Source organism: Equus przewalskii, chromosome 12, assembly GCF_037783145.1.
Source record: "Equus przewalskii isolate Varuska chromosome 12, EquPr2, whole genome shotgun sequence".
Lineage (NCBI taxonomy): Eukaryota > Metazoa > Chordata > Mammalia > Perissodactyla > Equidae > Equus > Equus przewalskii.
Genome location: NC_091842.1, coordinates 35,429,148 through 35,448,836, shown reverse-complemented (window position 1 = coordinate 35,448,836; position 19,689 = coordinate 35,429,148). Strand labels below are relative to the sequence as shown.

The 19,689-nt window shown below is 54.8% G+C and overlaps 1 protein-coding gene across 1 annotated transcript; it reads right to left on the bottom strand.

Moving 5' to 3' along the window:
* Positions 1–1,903: 1,903 nt before the first annotated feature.
* Positions 1,904–19,247, bottom strand: TMEM114 (transmembrane protein 114). Its single transcript, XM_070566822.1, has 4 exons — positions 18,958–19,247; positions 18,558–18,638; positions 7,155–7,292; positions 1,904–5,990 (listed from the first exon to the last, which is right to left on the bottom strand). The coding sequence occupies exons 1-4, from the start codon at positions 19,175–19,177 to the stop codon at positions 5,758–5,760; spliced, it is 672 nt and encodes a 223-aa protein (XP_070422923.1). The 5' UTR covers positions 19,178–19,247; the 3' UTR covers positions 1,904–5,757.
* Between the last annotated feature and the right edge of the window lie 442 nt (positions 19,248–19,689).

The window sequence follows — 19,689 nt, the reverse complement described above, 5'->3', positions numbered from 1 at the left end:
CCTACATGATGTCCATGCCCCACCCCCCACCCCGGCCAGTAGAGGACCAGATGGCCACCAGTAGCTTCCCAAAGCCCCCAGCCTCCATCCCCAGGGCAGGAGGAGGTGGGGAGCAGGTGCGGGCTCTGCTCCCAGCCCGCTGCTGTCTCAGGGCTGCCTTCACCCACCAGGGAGTTGTCCCTGCACCCCGACTGTCCCTCAGTCCAGGGGGGGGACCCGGGGCCCTGCCCTGAGTTCCCTCCCTCGGCCCCAAACAGTCCCGGAGTGCCCTTCCTGTCTGCAGCCCAGGAAGGGACCACACGGCCACCTTTCTGCCCACCACCCCCTGGCTCCGAGGGTCTCTTCTGCCACCCGATTCCCCTGCATTGCTGGCTTTTTCTGTCTCTATGTTTCTCTCTCGGGTTCTATCCCTTTCTTTCCACGTTTTCTGAACCTCCTTCAGTCTCTTCCTTCTCTTCTTGCTTCTTCTTCCTGCTCCTCTCTGCACACTGCTCTTTCCTCCTCTGTGTCCCTCTGCCCTCTCTCCACTCCCTCCATCTCTACCTCTGTCTTTATCTCTCTCGCTGAGTGTGTAGATTTCCCTGGGCCTCCACGTGTCTCTCTGGGTCTCTCTGGTTTTGCTCTGTGTGAGTGTGTCTCCCTCACCCCCCACCCTCCATACACTCCAGAGGGGACCTAACTTGTAAGTATTTGAAAACGCAGAGGCTGCTGTTGGAACAAGACCAAGATTATGAGTCTGCGTTCGACATTCACAGAGGCCCACTGTCAGGGTCCCAGCTATTGGGTGTCATGTGCTGGGAAAATGACAAGTGGAAATTCACTGAGAGGATAAGCAGAGACCACGGATTGCTCCCCTTTTTTGCCGTAAATGAAATCCAGGCTGTTGACTCTCAGGGGAGGGAGCGAGCAACCCAGGATGTCAGAGGGAGGGACCCGGAGTGACGACGCTGGAGCCTGGGTCTCGGTCGGTCCCGGTTCCTTCAGCTGCAGCGCCCCCAGAGCAGGTCAAATCCTTCTGGGGGCCTCAGGCTTCTCATCTCCAAAATGAGGGGAATGGTGCCTTCTCTGCACCCTCCCAGGCTCCCCTAGACTCACTCCCCTCGCTGTGTCCCGGACGCCATCTCAGCGCCGAGGTTCATCTCCAGGAAAAGGCAGCAAAGTCCGCCTGGGGAGACTGAGGCTGGGTCTTCCCTCAGCCCCGAGAGTCCAGGGAGACCCTCCTCCCCCAGCCCACAGGAGGGCCCGGAAAATGCTGATCGAACCGATTCATGATATGCAGGTAGGACAAAGAGGTGCTCTCTCTCCAGCCATCTGCTCTCCGCTCCCCAGACCCAAGGATGCAAAGCAGTGGTTTTCACCCCCGCTGCACAGCAGAGTCACCTGGGAAACTTTTTAAAAATACCAGAGGCCAGGCTCACTTTTTGGGGTTTTGATTCCATTGGCCTCCTCTCCCTCCTCCTCACTTCTCTGACTTCACCTCCTACCTCTCTCCCTCAACTCTTCTTCTTTTTTTCCCTCAAACACATAAGAAGCTGTTCCCACCTCAGGGCCTTTGCACATGCTGCCATCTGCCTGCTCTGCCGCTTCCCTACGTGGCGGGTTCCTCATTCGGGTCTCAGCACCAGGCCACCACCTCCAAGAGGCCCTCCCTAACTGTCCTTCCTGGAGGAGCATCTCTCCCAGCCACACTCCAGCTCATCATCCTGTTTTATCTTCTTACTAACTAACTAACTAACTTCTTACTATCTTCTTACTAACACTAGTCACTCTCTAAACTTCTCATATGTATTATTGGTTCATGTGTTCATCGACTATTTCCACGGAAGCTAGGAAGGGCAGGGATCTTGTCATCCATTCCCACTAATGTGCCCTCGGGCCCTAGGACAAATCTGAACACACGGCGGGTGTTTGATAATATTTATTGAATGAACGAGATCCTGGTCAACCACGCTGTCGGTTCCTGGGGCACACACGAGCTTTCTTCTGCTATTATTCCTTTCTGTTATTAGTCCCCTAACCAGGCTTTTCAGCCAGGGCACCACCGCCACGTGGGATAGATCACTCTCCGTTGTGGGGCTGTGCTGTGCATCGCAGGATGTTGAGCAGAACCCCTGACCTCCACCCACTAGATGCCAGTAGCACCCATCCCCAGTTGTGACAACCAAATACGTCTACAGACATCCCCAAATGTCCCACGTTGGGGGGGGGCGGCAAGTCGCCCTAGCTGAGCGCCCCTGACCTGCGGTGTTGAACCCATTGCTGGGCTCCCGGAGGGCGGAAAACAGACGTGCTGGGCCTGATCTGAGCATCAAGTCCCGCCTCTGACGCAGTTCCACCAAATGACCAGCAGGTGGCAGCAGAGACCGCCCTCTCGCCAGCAAGGCAGCATCTTCCTGAAAACTTTTCCTTTCTTTTCCCAGCCTGGTAACAGGTTCTGCAACCGCGCTCACTCGCCCCCGGGGGGCCTTATGAGCAACCCACTCAATCTGCACTTTTCCAGGACAGACAGAAAGGGAGGCGGCGGCAGTGTCCTGAATCCACAAGCTGACAGACAGCCGAGGGGCGTGGGTATTGGCTGGAGCGGAAAGAAAATCATCTTGGAATCACGCCGATCGAAATTCCAGTCCCAGTTGTATCCATTTCTCTCCTTGTGCCCTCGGGCCAGTTAACTCAACCTGTCTGTGCCTCAGTTTCCTCATCTGGACCCTGCCTCGTTTATCTCCACAGTCCTCACGTGTCTCCTCCATCGTGTGGCAGCTCAGAGAGCAAGGGCTTGCTCTGGTGGGGTCACTGCCCGTCCCTCCTAGCATGTAATGGCCTCCCATCGGGTGTTTGTTGAAGGACTGATTGATGCACATGTAAAATAATGTAGGAGCAGAGAAAACACTGAATGGGTGTCAGCTGCAATGATGACCACGCCATGGCGAGGATGATGATGTCACAGTGATGATCATGTCATGGTGAGAAGGAGGATGTCATGGTGAGGAGAAGAAAGTTATAGTGAAGGTAATAATGTCATGGCGAGGATGGCGATGTCATGGTAAGGGTGAGGAGGTCAAAGTGAGGAGGATGATGTCATGGTGAAAATGATGACGTCGTGGTGAGGATGTCGTGATGTTGATAATGGTGTTACCGTCTCATGCCCCACCCCGTGGTCCCCAAGCCTCCTGAGCCGTCAGTACTTCTGGGGAGTTTCGTAAACTTGAGGCTTCCCAGGCTTCCCTGCATCTCGCAACTCAGAGTCTTACAGCAACAAGCTCTCAACCTCAGCGACACAGTGGAATCGCCTGCAGAGCTCTTGAAAAATACCGATGCCTGGACTTCACCCCAGAGACTATCGGAGCTTCTGCCCGGGCATCAGGATTTTCCAAAGACACTCCAGGGATCCTAATGTGCAGCAAGGTGACGACGACCCCTGTGGATTAACACGCTCCTCCGGTCACGTAATGCAAAGGGACGCCCGGGCCAGCAGCCTCCGCATCACCTGGGAGCTGGTTAGAAATGGGCGTCCCCGGGCCCCACCTGGAACTACTGGCTCGGAGACCCCTGGGGGTGGAGTCCAGCCAGGTGGGCTTGGGCAAGCCGGGAAGTCCTGGCACCCTGAAGCGAGAGCAGCACCCCCCGGGGGGGTTCAGATGTACAGCCAATTCGGAGACCCCCATTCCCGTGGGCCAAATGCCAGGATGAAAGGAGGGCCGAGGGATATGATCGTCCTGTCAATTGACCAACTCATGGGCATCTGTCAGCTTCGGGTTCTAGACCAACCCCCACCACCCACGCTGCAAAAAGCCTGCGTCACACCGAGAGTTATTTCTGCCCAAAAGCAGCCACAGCTTCCCTGGACAGCACTCAGAGCCCACAGGGCCAGGAGTGGGGCACGTTCCCCGCCCACAGCCACCGAGGCCACACGGCTGCTGTGGCACGTCATTATCACCCAAAAGAAGAACGGTAATAGTGTCACCAGGACTCGGCCCATGACCGAGTACAGACCTCCTTTGTCAGTGCAAAAGCAACTTAAAAACCCTGCTGCTTTGAAGGAGGACAGAAGATGGGGTGTGTGTGTGTGTATGTGTGTGTGTACTTCACAAACCCTCCTTACTCAAAGCTTGGTAGAGATGCAGAATTGCCAGCCCCGCCCCCCACCTACCGACTCACAGGCTGCATTTCCTAAGATCCCCGTGAATTTGAGACACCCTGGTACAAAGCAAACCCCAGGCCACTCTCCTTCTCAAGATTGTTTCAGATGCAACCTCCTGTGGAATCGAGAAAATCACAACAGGGTATATATAGTAGAAACACAGAAGATATAGAAAACCTGTGGTTATAAAGCCACAGGCACGCATCCGTCTGGGTTCGAAGCCAGCCCGTGGCTCATCCCAATTCTGGCTGGACCAGAGCATTCCCGAAAGCTGATGACGCTCGGACCCCACTCTGAGAAACTGCGACTTCCTTGGCCCGGGGTGGGACCCGGGCATTTTTTTAATTCCCCAGGTGATTCCAGCAGGCAGTTTGGGTTGAGACCTGCCGAGCCCAGTGCGCAGGCCTTATTCGGGGGATGCTGGAGGACTTAGCAGATGACTCTGCTCATGCATTTCCCCGTGTGTTTGAATCTCATCAGCCTGGACTTTACACCAGGGAACCAGGCTCAGTCAACACTTTCCTGTGCTAATTACTTTTATCAGAGGATGGAGGGTGCCGTGAGCTAACAGTTGGCTTTCGGATTGCAGACTCATTGCCGAGATGAGCATGTCAGAGTTCTGATTACGTCCTTGGGGACCTTCTTTCCGGGCAGAGGGAGCGTGCTGGTAATTCTCCTGCTGCACAGGAGTTTGCTGATTGCTCTGTCTCATGAATTGCGAGGCTGCTGACGCCCTCCCTGCTAACTCTGAGCACGCTGATGGCTCTTCTCTCCCTGTGGAGGCCTCCTGCCAATCATGAAATGACACCTAAGGGGAGCAGCACGCTGACCACCTGGTGTTCAAGAGGGGCCTTCATCTCTGGGCTCCTGGTCACCGAGAATCAATGTAGAAGTGAGCCTTTGCTGTCGAGTTTCGGGACTCTAGACCGGACAAGCATGAGCCTGGAGGTGAGGGAGGAAACTCCCGACGCCTCATTGTTGAGAAGCCTGGATTCTGCCGTCTTCCCTCGGGGTTTCCCACTGTGCCGCTCCAGCCTGGGTCCCAGGTCATGTGAAGCCTGAGGCCCAGCGTCTGTGATGAAGCATTCTCCACTCACAGTAACCACGCTGCAGCCAGCTGGCTGTGAGCCTGCTCAGAAAAGCTGCGATAAACGAGAGAGCACTGTTCTTGGAGCAGGGAATATGCCACTAGCTCGCTGTGCGCCTTTACGCAACTTACCTAACCTCTCTGGTCCTCCATTTCCCTAACAAAGAAGAAGAGCTAATCCACAGGGCGGGGGTGAGGAGGAGATGAAGCCAGAAGAGGCACAGGGAGGTCGCCATCTGTGAGTTCTGTTTCTGATTAAGGGTTGTTTTGGTTATTTCATGGGTTCTGTGCTCCCTCGGGCCTCCGCTAGCCCACACAGACACACACGTGCACAGACATGACACACAGCACGCCAGGCAGCACGGATGGCACTGGGATGACAGTGGTCAGGAGCTCAGGCCTCAGCGGTTCTCAGGTTGGACCCCTGACTCCACCGGCAGCCTCTGTGGAACAGGAGGCTACAGCCCACCGTGATTGGTCGATGAAGCCCCCAGGCCACATGCCTCCTGCCCACCAGGACCCCACGCTGGGCTCATACGGCCTGGTCCTGCCTCCGTCTCAGGCTGAGCATACGGGCTGCTGCCAGGAAGGCCGCCCCAGTGAGCAGCTCGGTGGTGAAGCTGATCCAGCCCAGCGCCAGGGACCAGCCAAAGCGGATGTCCACCTGGTCCAGCAGGGCCTTCTCCTCCAGGAGACACAGCGCCTCGTGGAAGGCGGCAGCTGAGTACGCGATATAGACACTGATCCCAGCGAGCGTCACCAAGGCTGCAGGGGAGGCAGAAGGAGAGAAGATCAAACTCCCAGCACTGCCCTCCCCTCCTTGCCCAGCCCAGCCCAGCCCAGCCCAGCCACACTGGCCTCATCCTGCATCCATGCTTCCTCCACCACACGGCCTTTGCCCAAGCTGGCCCCTCTGCCCAGTGCACCCTTCCTTCCTTTCCTTTCCCCTCCTGCCATCGGTAAGTCTTAGCCATCCTCATATCTCAGCTTGTGCGTCATCCAGGGAGCTCCCTGAACCCATGACCTCACAGCAGCATGCTGCCCTCCGTCCCCACCCTGCTCCTTCAGAACTGCAATTCTGAAAGGACTTAGCTAATGTCTCTCTCCCTCGACAGACGGGCTGTGAGCTCCAGGGCGCTCGACCTGGATCCCCCAGCCCCCAGAACAGCACCCGGCACATAGTAGGTCTCCATGGACACGGGATTGGAGCTGTGCTGCGCAGTCCCAGAGCCACTGGTCCCACGTGGCTATTTAAACTCAAGAGAACATCTCAGCCCCTCGCAGGCACCTGCCACGTGGCCAGCGCTCCGTAGGCTGGTTCGTGGCTCCCCCACGGCACAGCGCAGATAGGAGAATTTGTCGCCAGCGGCAGAAAGTTCGACTGCGCGGGGCTGGTTTCAAGAAAGGGTGAATGATTAGTGCCGATATTAATGATAATGGTGGTGGTTGGAAATCAGAGCCTCGCGGTATTTCCGCCTCCAGACATCCTTTTTATTTTTCCCTCCCTGGATTCCCAGTGTCTTCATCCTTGTTCTCGTTCTTTTTTAAGGAGGGATTGTTCCAAGCTCGCAGGAAGGACAGAGGGCCTAGAACAGCCACCGTGGTCCCCAAATAAAGGGTATGAACCCAGGCGTTGCCTGTTTTTTAATCGGTCAGAACAGCAGGGGGCCTGACGGAGGGAGGAGCGCGGCCGAGGGAGGGTCTCCCCATCTCCATGTGGCTTCTTTTGTGAAATCGTGAAAATGATTCTCAGAACGTGCTCCCCGCCCTCTGCTTCTCTCATGGGGCCACAGACCCGGGGAGCCTGGGCTGGAAACCGCTCAGCCCTTCCAGCTGTGACAACACAGATGGGGAAACTGAGCCCCCGAGAGGCGACAGGCCCCCCGCCCCCTCCCTTGCTGAGGGTGCGTGCGCAGGGTGGGCACCCACCTCCGAAGAGGAAGAGGGTTCCCGTGAGCAGGAGGGGGATGGAGGCTCGGAGGAGGAAGCTCAGGAAGCCCGTCATCCCCGCAAAGACCATCAGGATCAGGCTGAGCGGCAGCAGAATCACGAACGTCCCGTGCATGGCTTCGAAGAGACATGAGGCAGAGAAGGGTTATTAACACTCCTCAGTCAATCAACAAACATTTCCTGAGCGCCTCCGATGGGGGCAGCACGCAAACGCCAGGGGAAAACATCAATGCTACTGTTACTGCTACTACTTCTAATGATAATAACAATATTAATAACAACAGTATGGAGGCTCATCTCTGTCAGGCTGTCTGAGCATCATGTTGCTTAATTCTCATGCACCCTGTGAGGTGGGTATCACGGTTCATTCACTTACCGACTCAGCATATGTTTATTGCATTCTCGGCACGGCGGACTCAGGGGCAAATACGTCAGAATCCCGCCCTCGTGGGGTTGATGTTCTAGTGAGAGGAGTCAGGCAGTGGACAAGTAAATAAGTGACAAAGTTGAGAGATGGTGAGAAACGCATGGGGCAGTGAATCAAGCCAAGAGGGGGCCTAAGGCCAGAGCTCCGCTGAGGATGTTCCGGTGAAGACCCGAAGGAGGCGAGAGAGGCGGCAAGAAGGGAGAGGTCACAGGCCGAGGGAGGAGCAGGAACATTCTGTGCCTGGTGAGATGGAGGCACCTGGGCAGGTGGGTGAGGGTGGCGTGGAGTGAGCGAGAGGAAGGATGCAGGACGTGAAGACAGAGAGTTGATGGCAGACCGCGTGGGGCTCACGAGCCATCAGGAAGAGTCTCACCTGCTCTCGGAATGAGAGGGGCCACCGGATAGTTAGGGGCCGAAGAATGACAGGTTTAGGTTCAGTTTGTGAAGGTCGCGCTGGTTGCTGTATTGAGAGGCGACAAGCAGAGGGTGTAGCAGATGGAATGGTGGCTCAAAGATTCACGTCCAGCGGGAACCTGAGAACGTGACCTTGCTTGGGACAAGATTCTTTGCAGATGTAATTAGGTTAAGGGGGTCCAGATGAGATCACCCTGGACTGGAGTGGGCCCTACATCGAGTGACTGATGTCCTTGGAAGAGAACGAGGAGACCGAGGAGGAGCGAGGTGAAGATGGAGGCAGAAAGGAGGGATGCGTCCACAAGCCAAGGAACGCCCAGGGTGGACGGCGGCCGCCGGAAGCCAGCAGAGGGGCACGGAATGGGTTCTCCCTCAGAACCCCCAGAAGGACCAACCCTGCCGACCCCTCGATTTCTTCGGACCTGCAGAACCGTGAGAGGACAAATCTCTGCCGTCTTAAACCACCAAGCCTGCGGTAATTTCTCACCAGCCCGAGGAAACAAATCCAAGGGAGCAGGCTGGAAGCGTGAAGACCGCTGGGGGATTATTGCCTTAATCCTAGGAAGGGACGAGGGCCGCCTCCTGGACGGGGACGGCAGCCGTGGGGTGGGGAGAAGTGGGCAAACGCCAGGCATATGTTAAAGATGAAACAAGCAACAGCTTTGACGAGGCTGCGAGATCTGGAGATGCGGTGCCTGAGCCCCTGGACGGATGAGGGGCCCTCTGCCGAGATGGGGAAGATGAGGGAAGGAGGGGTGCGGAGGGCGGGGACGTCAGGACTCGTTCAGTGTGAGATTCCGGTTACACTCCAGGCAGAGACACCAGAGACAGTGGTTCACGGGAGACCCGAGCTCGGCAGGAGGTCTGCCCTGGGGGTGTCGGTATGATACCATTGTTACAGAGGTTGGAGCGGAGACTGAGCTCAGAGCCTGGCCCTAGCCCAGCCAGGTGTTCGAGAAAGTCCCCTCAGAGGGGGCGGAGCCATAGCCAAGACAGGAAGAAAGGTGTGGCTTCCACAGAGGACAGAGGCGAGAGTCAGTCAACAAGTGTTTATCCAGCACCTCTCAGTTCCAGAGACTGGGCAGGGAGCAAAGCCAGCAAGGATGCAGGGAGGTCATATCCTGCAAAGAAAAATCAGGGGCTGCCCCAAGCACGCCCAGCCCCTCTCTTCCCCGCTCCTAAAAGCATCCTCTGCTTCAGAGACGGTATTTTCTAAAGACCCAACTTGCCTTTCCTCCTCCACATGCAGATCTCTCCCTGGTCCGCCCCCTGCCTGCCCCAAGCTCCACAGGGCTCCCCATCCCAGGCAGGGCCAGGCTGAGTCTCTTCGTCCCCCACAGGCTGCTGCTCCAGCCTCTGCCCATCACTCTCCACGGCAACCCACCCCTCAGGTGTGGAATATTTGCTCCAAGGATATCTGAAATTCAATTCCCCTGGGTGAGCTGAGAACACTGATAGGCGAGAGATGAGCAGATGAGGGGAGAGGAAGGCCAGAGAAAGATCATCTCATAAAAGTCTGCAACTGGCATTCGGTCCCCTACCCCTCTCCCCTGTCCCCAGACCACAGATGTCTTCTGAGTCAGAAGTACATTACAGTACAAGGCGTGATTAGAACTTACATTACAAAATCAGGACGTAGAAAAGGATGAATTACCAGAAAGTCAAGACCAATAGTGGCAGGGGGAGGGGAGAGGAATGGAGGAAGTCTGGGGGTCTCAAGGTCTCAACATTTGCCACCACTTTGGCTCTGAGCTTCCTGGCAGCCAAAGCAGAAAGGGAAACAATTACAAAGTTCTTTTTCACCAGTCATTCATTTACCAAATATTTACTGGTCATTTACCACGAGCTGGGCACGGAGCCTCTTTAAATCCTTTTGGCAACAACAGAGGCATGAAAACAAATACTTTCCTCATCCTTCAGAGCAAGCTAAGCATCATTTCTTCTGTGAAGTCTTTTCTTACGGCCATGTCCACCACCATCCGCACAGTCAGGTGCTCCAGCTCTGTGCCCCCTCAGCTCCCCAGGGTCAGCCCATCCTGGCATTTTCTCCCTGGCGTTGGTGCCTCTTGGTCACTCTTCTGTCTCATTGTGAAACCGTGAGCCTTGACGAGGGACATCTTGTCCCCTCTTGTACAACCGCATCCCTGAGTTTCTAGTAGAGCTCTGAGGATATGCGAGTGTTCAACGGGCATCTGTTGACCTAATTAACTAATTAAGAACTAATTAGACAGCGTGACTCCAAGGCAAAAAAAATATGGCAGTTCCTAAGAAATAACCAAGAAACAACGGAAGCTTAAGAGATGACCTCATGGTGGTTAAAAATATGAGCTTCAGAACCAGATGCTCTGTGTTTGGATTGAGGCTCTGACTGTAGGACGTTGGGCATCGCTTCATCCAGCAGAACCGCCATTTCCCCATCTATGGGGTGGAGGTCGTGATACGTGGCTCCCCGAATTATAAGAACAATATGCGTAAAAACAACAGGGCAACAGGGGGCAGGGTAAGGCGTTCAGTGTCGTGTCCTATAGGGTAAGCACTAAATAAATCACAGCTCTGCCAATAATAAAGATGGAGACGACAATCATTCAGTCTGACTTTCATTGCGACCTAATCACTTTGTCTTCGACCCGCTAAATGCCACCAGCCTTGGAGAGTCAGGGAAACAAGACGGATCTCCCTCCCAGGACGGTCACAGGAGAAAATGCGGTTACAGGGGACAACACTCGTGGTCTTCGTTCCTTCCTCCCTTCCCGCCTGCCCTCCTTTCTTTATTAAGGAAGACTCTTGGTCAAGAAAGCACGGCAGGTGGTGTGAGGACCTGGTCCTGGAAAACCTGTTCCCTGCATAGCATCGCCTCCAGACTACGCTGAGAAATGAAATCATTTCTCATTTAGAAATTAATGAGGTTTCCTGGAGTTGGTTCAGCCCTGGTGGCCCGGCCTGTGAGTTCCCCAGACACACTGTGAGCTGACTTGACTACACGTTCAATTAAATGTCTGGGCAAGAACAGGCTCCCCTTGGGAGAGTTGTAAATCTGCTGCTGAAATTTGCCTTCGCTTCTTTCGTGTGCGTGTGCCTTAGTCTTTGTTATTTTTTGATTTTTCAGGACTGCAGCCTTGGGACACGAATATTGATTCTGAGTTCTGTTCTCCTTGGAAATGTACCCATCTCCAATGACATCTCATTCAGAAGCAAGTATCTGTGGGCCCCCAATGAGGGCCGAGCTCCAACACGGAGCCCGGGGACACGACAGTGGACAAGGTCCCTGCTCTGACGGGATCGCAGTCCAGGGCAAGAGATGGACTAGCAAGGAAACAAAGGAGGTCGTTATAGACCGCGATGCGTCACAAAGGAAATAATGATGAGGAGGCGGAAGAACGGGGTGAGCAGTGCGTAGGGGGTGCTTTTCCAGAAAAGGTGGTTGCATCGGTTTCCCCCGGCTGCTGTAACAAGTTACAGCAAACTAAATGGCATCGAAGCAGCAGGAATTTATGCTCCCACAGTCCTGGAGCCCAAAAGTCCAACATCAAGGTGTCGGCAGGACCGCACTCCCTCCAGAGGCTCCAGGGGAGAAAGCTTCCTGCCTCTTCCAGCTTCTGGCGGTTCCCGGCAATCCTTGACATTCCTCGGCTTGTGACAGCATCGCTCCAATCTCTGCCTCCATCTTCCCAGGGCCTTCTTTTCACTCCCCTGAGATTCTATTTTTCTTATAAGGACACTTGTCAGAGGATTTAGGGCCCACCTGGTTCATCCAAGATAATCTCGTCTCAAGATCTTTACTTAACCACGTCTGCAAGGACCCTTTTTCCAAATAAGGTCACATTCACTGGTACTAGGGGTTAGGACGTGGGCCTGTCTTTTGGGGAGTAACATCTTCCGATCCACTACAGCGCTTACAGCAGGCTCTCAACAGATGATAGCCGAGATGACTATATAGAATTTATAATAATAATAATGTTGACCTGGCGTTGTTTCATCAAGGGCAAATGTATATCCAAGTCCAAGAGATCTTTTTGATTCAAAAATGCTTTGTTGCAGAGGCCAGCCCAGGTGGCATATGGGTTAAGTTCACATGTTCCACTTCAGCAGCCCGGGGTTCGCCAGTTTGGATCCAGGGCACAGAGCTACACACCACACATCAGGCCATGCTGTGGCAGGTGTCCCACATAAAATAGAGGAAGATGGGCATGGATGTTAGCTCAGGGCCAGTCTTCCTCAGCAAAAAAAAAAAACAAAACAAAACAAAAGAGGAGGAGTGGCAGCAGATGTCAGTTCAGGGCTAATCTTCCTCAAAAAAAAAAAAAAAGCTTTGTTGCAAGTACATGAAACAGCAAACCCAGAGAGAAGCCAAGATGTTCACACCAAGGAGAACTGTGTTTGTGGCTGCTCCATTATCACACAGTTCAAAGAACGGCCTAATAGAAAACGAGGCTTCCAGAATGCTGGCGAGGTCAGGGAGCCCGGTGCGGTTAGCAAAGTAATAGTTCTGCTCTTAAAGACAGCAGGGCCCATCTTTCTTCAGAGACATCAAAAGCTCTGACAAAAGGAGAAAGTCTCAGGAACCATTTCGCAAAGGGGAAAATGTCACCGTCTCTATTTTCGAACCTTGTCAACGTGACTTTGAGATTCCAGGAAGTTCTCAGAGATATTCAGTCCTATGTCACCTGGCAAGGAAGGGGATTTTTAAAATCTTTGTAAATATTTGTCCTTGGGTCTGTTGTCACTGGAACATAGCCCCCGGGAGGATGGGGGCTGCATCTTGATTATCTTGATCTCCAAGACCCGTCGTTGTGATATGGGGAGAGCAGGCCTCTCTGGGCAAACACCTGGGTTCAAATCTTGACTCACATCTTCCCACGCAAATCACATCTCTCACAAAAGCCTCTTTCCCCACCTGTCAGCGGGACCTGGGCTCCGACTTGGCCAAGCCATTGTGGGCACTGAACGTAAGAATAATTACTTCTTGACCTCAAACACCTTAGGCTCCGCCAGGTAGGAGTTCTTAATTCCCATTTCCCAGATGGGAAAAACTGAGGTTCAAGGGATTTACGTCAGTTGCTCAAGATGGAACAGCGATGAGTGTCAACCGGAATGGAACAACAAAGGAGGGTGACAAAGAGGTGGTGGAACGGCAGACAAGGGACGTTTAACCCAGCCTGGAAGTTTGAAAGGGCTTGCGGGGTGGGAAGCACTCAGCTGAGACCTGGACGGCTGAGAGGTGGGGGTGCGTGTTCCTGAAAGAGGGGATAGAATGTGCCAAGACCCCAAAGCAGGAGGGATCTGGAAGCCCACGCAGGTCTCGGCTCCTGCAGCTAGAGAGGTGGGCGAGGGTCCCAGAGAGCTCCCTGAGCCACACTGAGGAGAAGTCTAAGCATGACGGCAGCCCTCATGGAAGTTCCGAGAACGTTCTTCTCGGAAAAAAAGTTAAAACAAGACGTGTTTGCCCACCCTCTCAAAGCCTTTCCTTTCTCCAGAATGAACCTCCATGAATGCTTGGAGGCACATCTTTCCAGTCTTTTTTCCATATATTTACCTCTTTTCCTCGATATTTACCTATTTCTCTAATTCTAAGATGCACACGGTCACACTTCAACATATCCGAAAACAGGATATGTTTGACCATCCACAGCATCTCACAATTATAATTTGCAGTGTTGTTTTTTCTTAATGGCATTTAAAAGAAAGGAGCATCTCCAAATGTTGGCATATACCCGTAGAAAAGACAGACTTTGGGGAATTTGGGGGGAAAGCATAACAGATGGCCTCACACTGCCCATTACCCTCTGTAACTTGTTGTCTTCATTCCACAGTGTATCTCTGTGTTCTATCCATTAGTATATTCTTTTTCCAGACTATGTAATATTCCATAGACCACACGTAAATGGTTAGCCACATCTCCATCCATGGGCACTGATGTCGTATCTTGTTCTCCACTGTCACAAAAATGGCATGGTGAATCTCTTCTTAGAAGCCTCACATGGTAGATACCAAGAAGTGGAATTACTTTGAATATAATTATTTTTTTAGTGTGAAGTGTGTACTTGACTTTCAATGGGCGCCCCAAGTAGCAGCCTGATGCCCAGGCGTGCATCTCCGAAGATGTGCAACCCCAGGCACCTGCTGCCTCCCTGCTGGCCCGCAGCCCAGCTAAGCATAAACCACACCCAGAACTCCCTCCCGGGCCCAGGCAGCCTCTTCACGCCATCCTGTCCCCTACCCCTTCATGTCTGTGCCCGTCACCTCCACTCTTGCGACCTGCGCCAGGCCTCGTGGGAGGGCCGGTTTTAGTTTTCCACGCCACTGCAACAGCCGGGCACCCAGAAAGACTGGAAACCCAACCCTGTGATTTTCCAACCTCACCTCCTCAGAGGACAGCCAGGCCAGGCCACTGGCCCCCGGCCCAGCTTCTGCCACTGAGGTGCTGTGTTGGGCAAGCGTTTGACCCCCCGGGTCTGGGGTGCTTATGCGTGGGATGCCCAGCCTGACCTTCCCCCTGGGCCCTTGGGAGAGGCAGCTGAAGAAAGGCACAGGGAGAGCTCGAGGGGCATCTAAGAAGCACTTTCTGTGCTACGCTGCAGAAACACCGGGCTTGCACTGTCTCGGGAACACACCACGCTCAGTCCTGCCTCACGGCTCTGCACTTGCTGTTCCTCCTCATGGTGTAGGTCTCTGGTTCCCTGTCCGAAGGAAGCTGTGCAGGATGGGGGACTACGAACCCAAGAAGCAGGCTAGGCGTTCCTCCTGTGGACTACCATGGCTTCTGGTCTTAGCACACTCACATTATACTGAAATTATAGTCAAGGTAGAATCATTCTAAAAACGTAGAAACTGCCTGGGTTCAAATTCCAGATCGATCAGTTACTGTGCAAACTTTGGTAACTTACCTAACCTCTCTGTGCCTCGGTTTTCTCCTTTGAAAAGTGAGGACGATAATAACAGTACCTGCCTCATGGCATTGTGGCGAAGATTAGCTCCATTTTACAGATGAGAAGCTGGAGGCTCAGGGAAGCAATATGACTTCGAGCAGGAGGGGGAGACGTTAATGGACCTCCTACTTTGTGCAGTGCCCCACGCTGCGCGCTTTGCTTATATGATCTCATTTCATCTCAAAGCAGCCCATTTACGGAGGCAGGGAACGCGCCAGAAGTCACGCAGCTGGTAAGAGGCGAGGCCTTATCTATGATGAGGCTGACCCCACCCCACCCCTTGTTACAAGTACCACATGACTCAGCCTGGCCAATCGGCACATCCCATCCCCTCAGCCTCAGTGATTGGCTGAGGCCTGGGCATGGGATCCAATGTGGTCCAATGAGAGGCCTTTCTGGAGGATTTGCAGAATTAGTGGGAGATAGAAAGTCTCAATCTGCTCGGGTTGCTAAGACTGGAGACAACTTAAGTGAAAGCAAACCCCAAACAGAAGCCAAGCCCAGAGAGGAGAAGAGAGAAATTGAGTTCAGCTCTCTGGATCCCAACAGACTCAAGCTTTCCAGTTCCACGGGCCGGGTTTCCTTCCGGTTTAAACAAGCATGATTTGAGTTTCTGTCACTTGCCACCAAAAGATTCCTGGCTGGTTCTGGCAGCCTGGTTGGCTCTAGACCGTGACTCTTTTATTTACACTGGACTGAAATTGGTGACCCCCTCTCCACCAAAAATAATTCCAGTCCCTAGTGAAGGAGGCAGACCCGTGACATCCCGGAGCTAATCTGGAAGACAACACATCGCAGCAAGATGGATTTTTATTGGGCACCAAGGTGGTCTGCCTGCTTGGGTTTTCCTGGAGGAAAAATCAAGGGTTCTGGAGGATTTGTCTAGGAGGCTGACTCGGAGAACACGCCGCTTGTCAAGTGGCTTCTCTCCTCTGTGGCCTCTGCAGCAGGTCCTTAGAGGACTGAGACATCTTCACAGGATAAAAGAGCTTGGGCAAAATTCAGAGTTCATTCTGGGGATAAAGAGATTCTGGGAAACAGCTCTCCCTGGGGGTGATCTGCAGCGAGCGCCCCGTCGGAAGGGACAGCCTGTTCTCTTTCGCGGATAATATGGTGGTAAAAACAGCAGCCACCCCTTAAGACACACTTACAGGGGCCAGGCACTGCGTGAGGCTCCTTAAATACACTCCCCCAGGATCCTCACAATATCCTGATGAGAGGGATGACAGTGACCTTCATTTTGCCCAACAGGGGACTGAGGCTCAGACAGGTATAGGAAGCTGCCCAAAGCCACAGGCTTAGTAGGCAGTGAAGCTGGGGGTTAGGTCCCATGCGGAAGCACAGGAACAGACTCTGGATGTAAGTTTTGCCTGGTTCTCAAAATCCTGGAGCACGCAGGGCTGTGGCATTATCATCTTTCACAAAGACGCCAGACCAGTGCCCGCTGTAGTTAACCATCCAACTTTCCCCTCGATGTGGTGAGGCTGAAGGCCAGCACCCAGGCCAGCAAAGCGTCAGCACTCCACAGCTGTGAGGGCATCTAAAGAGGCTGGAAGGAAAGGTGGAGGGACCCACATTTATCGAGCACGGACGATGCGTCTGGCACTTTGATATCAAATCATTCTTTCGTGCAACATCAAGATCCCACACAACCAGGCATTATGCGAGGTCCCACGTAAGGCCAATTCTTTCATCCAGCTAGTTCGTGGAATCCTGACCACACTCCCTCACAGTTTTGACATCTCCCTTCAGCAGATGTGGGAACTGAGGCCCAGAGAGGTTAAGATCCTAGCCTAGGATCACAGAGCATCCTGGGAAGGCTCCAAGCTGGGATTTGACCCATGTCTCCCTCACTTCACAGGCAGGAACGCTTGATTATTCTTGAAACAATGCTCTGAGAACACCCAAGGTTCCTCCCAGGGCAGCTTGGGGCTCAGGATGCGGTCCCTGGTACCTCCACCTTTCCTCGCCTCCCGCCATCCCAGGTATCTAGGGGACGGCTCCTTCAGTGCAACTCCCTGCGCTGGAGCCGGATTGCATCAGCTCACAGAGCCAAGGGTTAGGAATTTAGTAATTTTGTGAGCCACTTGACATCATGGTGATAGCTTGAAATTGACCACAGCAGGAAGATTTATACCACGGAAATCAGCAAACGCTACAAGTCAAGATTTCGCCCTCTCCCAGAGAGCCAGTGGTTAAACGTTTCCCAGTACGCCACTGGACTTCAGAGAAACAGTTCTGGTTCATTCATTTCCTCATCCATTCATTCACAAAGATTTATCAAGCTCCACCTCTCACATAATATAGTCATGCCCCCTCACGGCCTGCTCTGTGCCAGACTCTGTGCTAAATGTTGGGAATTCAGCCGTGGCAAGACAGACGTGGTCCCTGCCCTCATGAAGCTCACAGTCTAACAAGGGAGGCCGATTTCAACCCCCTAAATGTCACACATCGTGTAACAGGAGTAGAAGCTGATCAAGTCAAGCTGGCGGGATGGGAGCAAGGAGACTCCAGTAAAGGGAATGGCATGTGCAAAGTCCCTGTGGCAGAAGGAAACCTGGCATCTTCCAGGAACTGGAGAGAGAGAGCGAGCAAAGGGGAGGATGGAGTTGGAGAGGGGCCCTGGCAGCTCTTAGGGGCCGTGCCAGAGACAAACCTCAGCAAGTTTATCAAAAACTTCCCACATTTTTCCAGGCCAATGAAACTCAGCCCTCATTCCCTCCTCAGGGGCTTTCTAGGGTAGATTTCTGGACTTCCGTTTCCTCACTGGAAAATGAAGATAAAAATGGAGATGATGATAACTTCAGAGGGAGGCTGGGGGTGGGGGGGGGGGATTCAGTGGAGACACAGATGAAAAGCATTTAGCTCCAGCTCTGGTCCACCGCGAGCCTCAGTGAACTAAACGATTACGTTTATTTCCCTCCTGCCTCAAAGGTTCCTTCAGCCGGGGTTTGCTTTCTTGCATCTGGTCCTCACACCTCGAGGGAGGTCCGAGCACTGCCCTAGGCACCTGGGAAATCAGCCGTCACCCAGGCAGACACGAAGGCTCCTGGGAGAGGGAGCCCTTCTCTGCCTCCTAATTGCCTTCCTTGAACCATTCAACAAATATTTATTACAACCCTGCTACCACCCAGCGCTTGTTCTCAACAGAGAGGATAAAAATAAAGCCGGCCTGGGGCGTGCCTTCTGGTCTATAGGATAAGACCTCCTCTCTTTTCAACATTCACTTCCCAGTCTGGTTTGGGGGTCTCCTTGGGGTGCCGCCCACCCTCCTTCACACTGCTTGTCACTCCGAAATATAGCTGCGTATTTCCACCCCGGCTAGTCTGTGAGCTCCCTGAGGGCATGGCCTGGGTCTTAAGCACCAGCACGGTGCCTGGCGCACAGAAAGCCTGCAGTCAACGTTTGTCGAATGAATCCTAAACCACACAACGTTACAGGTGGAGCAAGACAGGCCCCGCCCCCTGCTCCTAACCCAGCTCCCTTCTCCCTCCCGGGGTCAGAGGCCACCCGGGCCGCCCCCTCCGCAGTGCCCCGACCCGATGTTTGAGGAAGAGCTCCACAAGTGGTGGCCAGACCTGGGGCTCTCCCCCATCCCATCCTCCTTGGACTCACTGAGGAGTTGTCGGCTGGAGTCGCTGACCGTCACATTCTCCTGCCAGAAGGGGTTCATCAGCGGCGCGCACGGGCTCTGGACTGGACCGGGTGGAGGAATCACCGGGCGGGGCCCTGGAGTTCGGGTCCCGGTCCGCGGCTTCGCCCCCACGCCCGCCCTAGATGCCCCACCCGGGAGGGCGCGCGGAGAGCTGGAGCGGCCCCGGGCTGAGCTGGGCGCCTCTCAGAAGGGCGTTGGCAGCCCCGGCCCTCGGCGGTCTTCCCCCGGCCCCCAGGCACCACGTTTGGTGCTTTGGGGTTTGGAAGAGGGGTGCGCGCCAAGCAACAGGTCCCCAGAGAGCAGAGCACCGCGCGGGGGGCGTTGGCGGCCACCGCCCCGGGTCCCCGCGTGCGCCCTTACCCCGGCAGGTCCGCCAGAGGCCGGAGTGCGAGCTCAGAGGCTCCAGCTGGCTGCGGTTGGCGGCCCCCGCGGGGTCCTGCGCCCCCCGGCCGCTCTGCTCCAGCCGCTCGGTGTCAATGATGTACCAGAAGTCCGTGCCGATGGCGGCCGCCAGGAGCACGAAGCTGAGCGCCCCGGTCAGCGCCGCCGCGCCGGCCAGCGCGCCCAGGGGCACCCGCATCGCCGAGCCCGGAGCTCCCGGCTTCGCCTCCGGAGACTGGAGCAGGGACCTGGAACCCGGGCTTAGGGCCTCGATGCCTCCCTCCGACCCCAGCTCCGCCCCTCAGACCCCCTCACCTGCGCCCTCGGACCCCACCCCTAGAAGCATGCGGCAGCCCTCCGCTCCCAGCCCAAGCGCCCCCCTCACTCCCGCGCCTCACTTTCCCCCAGACCCCTTTCCCTCGGATCCCTTCCTTCACCCTCCACAACCCCCAGCTGTTGCCCGCTCTGCCCTGCCGCTCCCTTTCCGCGCAGCCCTCCTTGATATCCCCACATCACCGCCTCAACTCCCCACTTCCCACCCTGGGCGCCAGGAGTCTTCCTCGCCGGCCCTTCCCACGGCTCCCGCTCCGCGCCCGGGCGCAGCGCACAGTGCGCCCCTCCCCGTGGTGCCCAGCGCCCAGCCCAGCGCTGGAGGCCGGGTGTGTGAGGGAGGGAGGGCGGCCTTCACAGGCGCTGAGGGAGGAGGAGGAG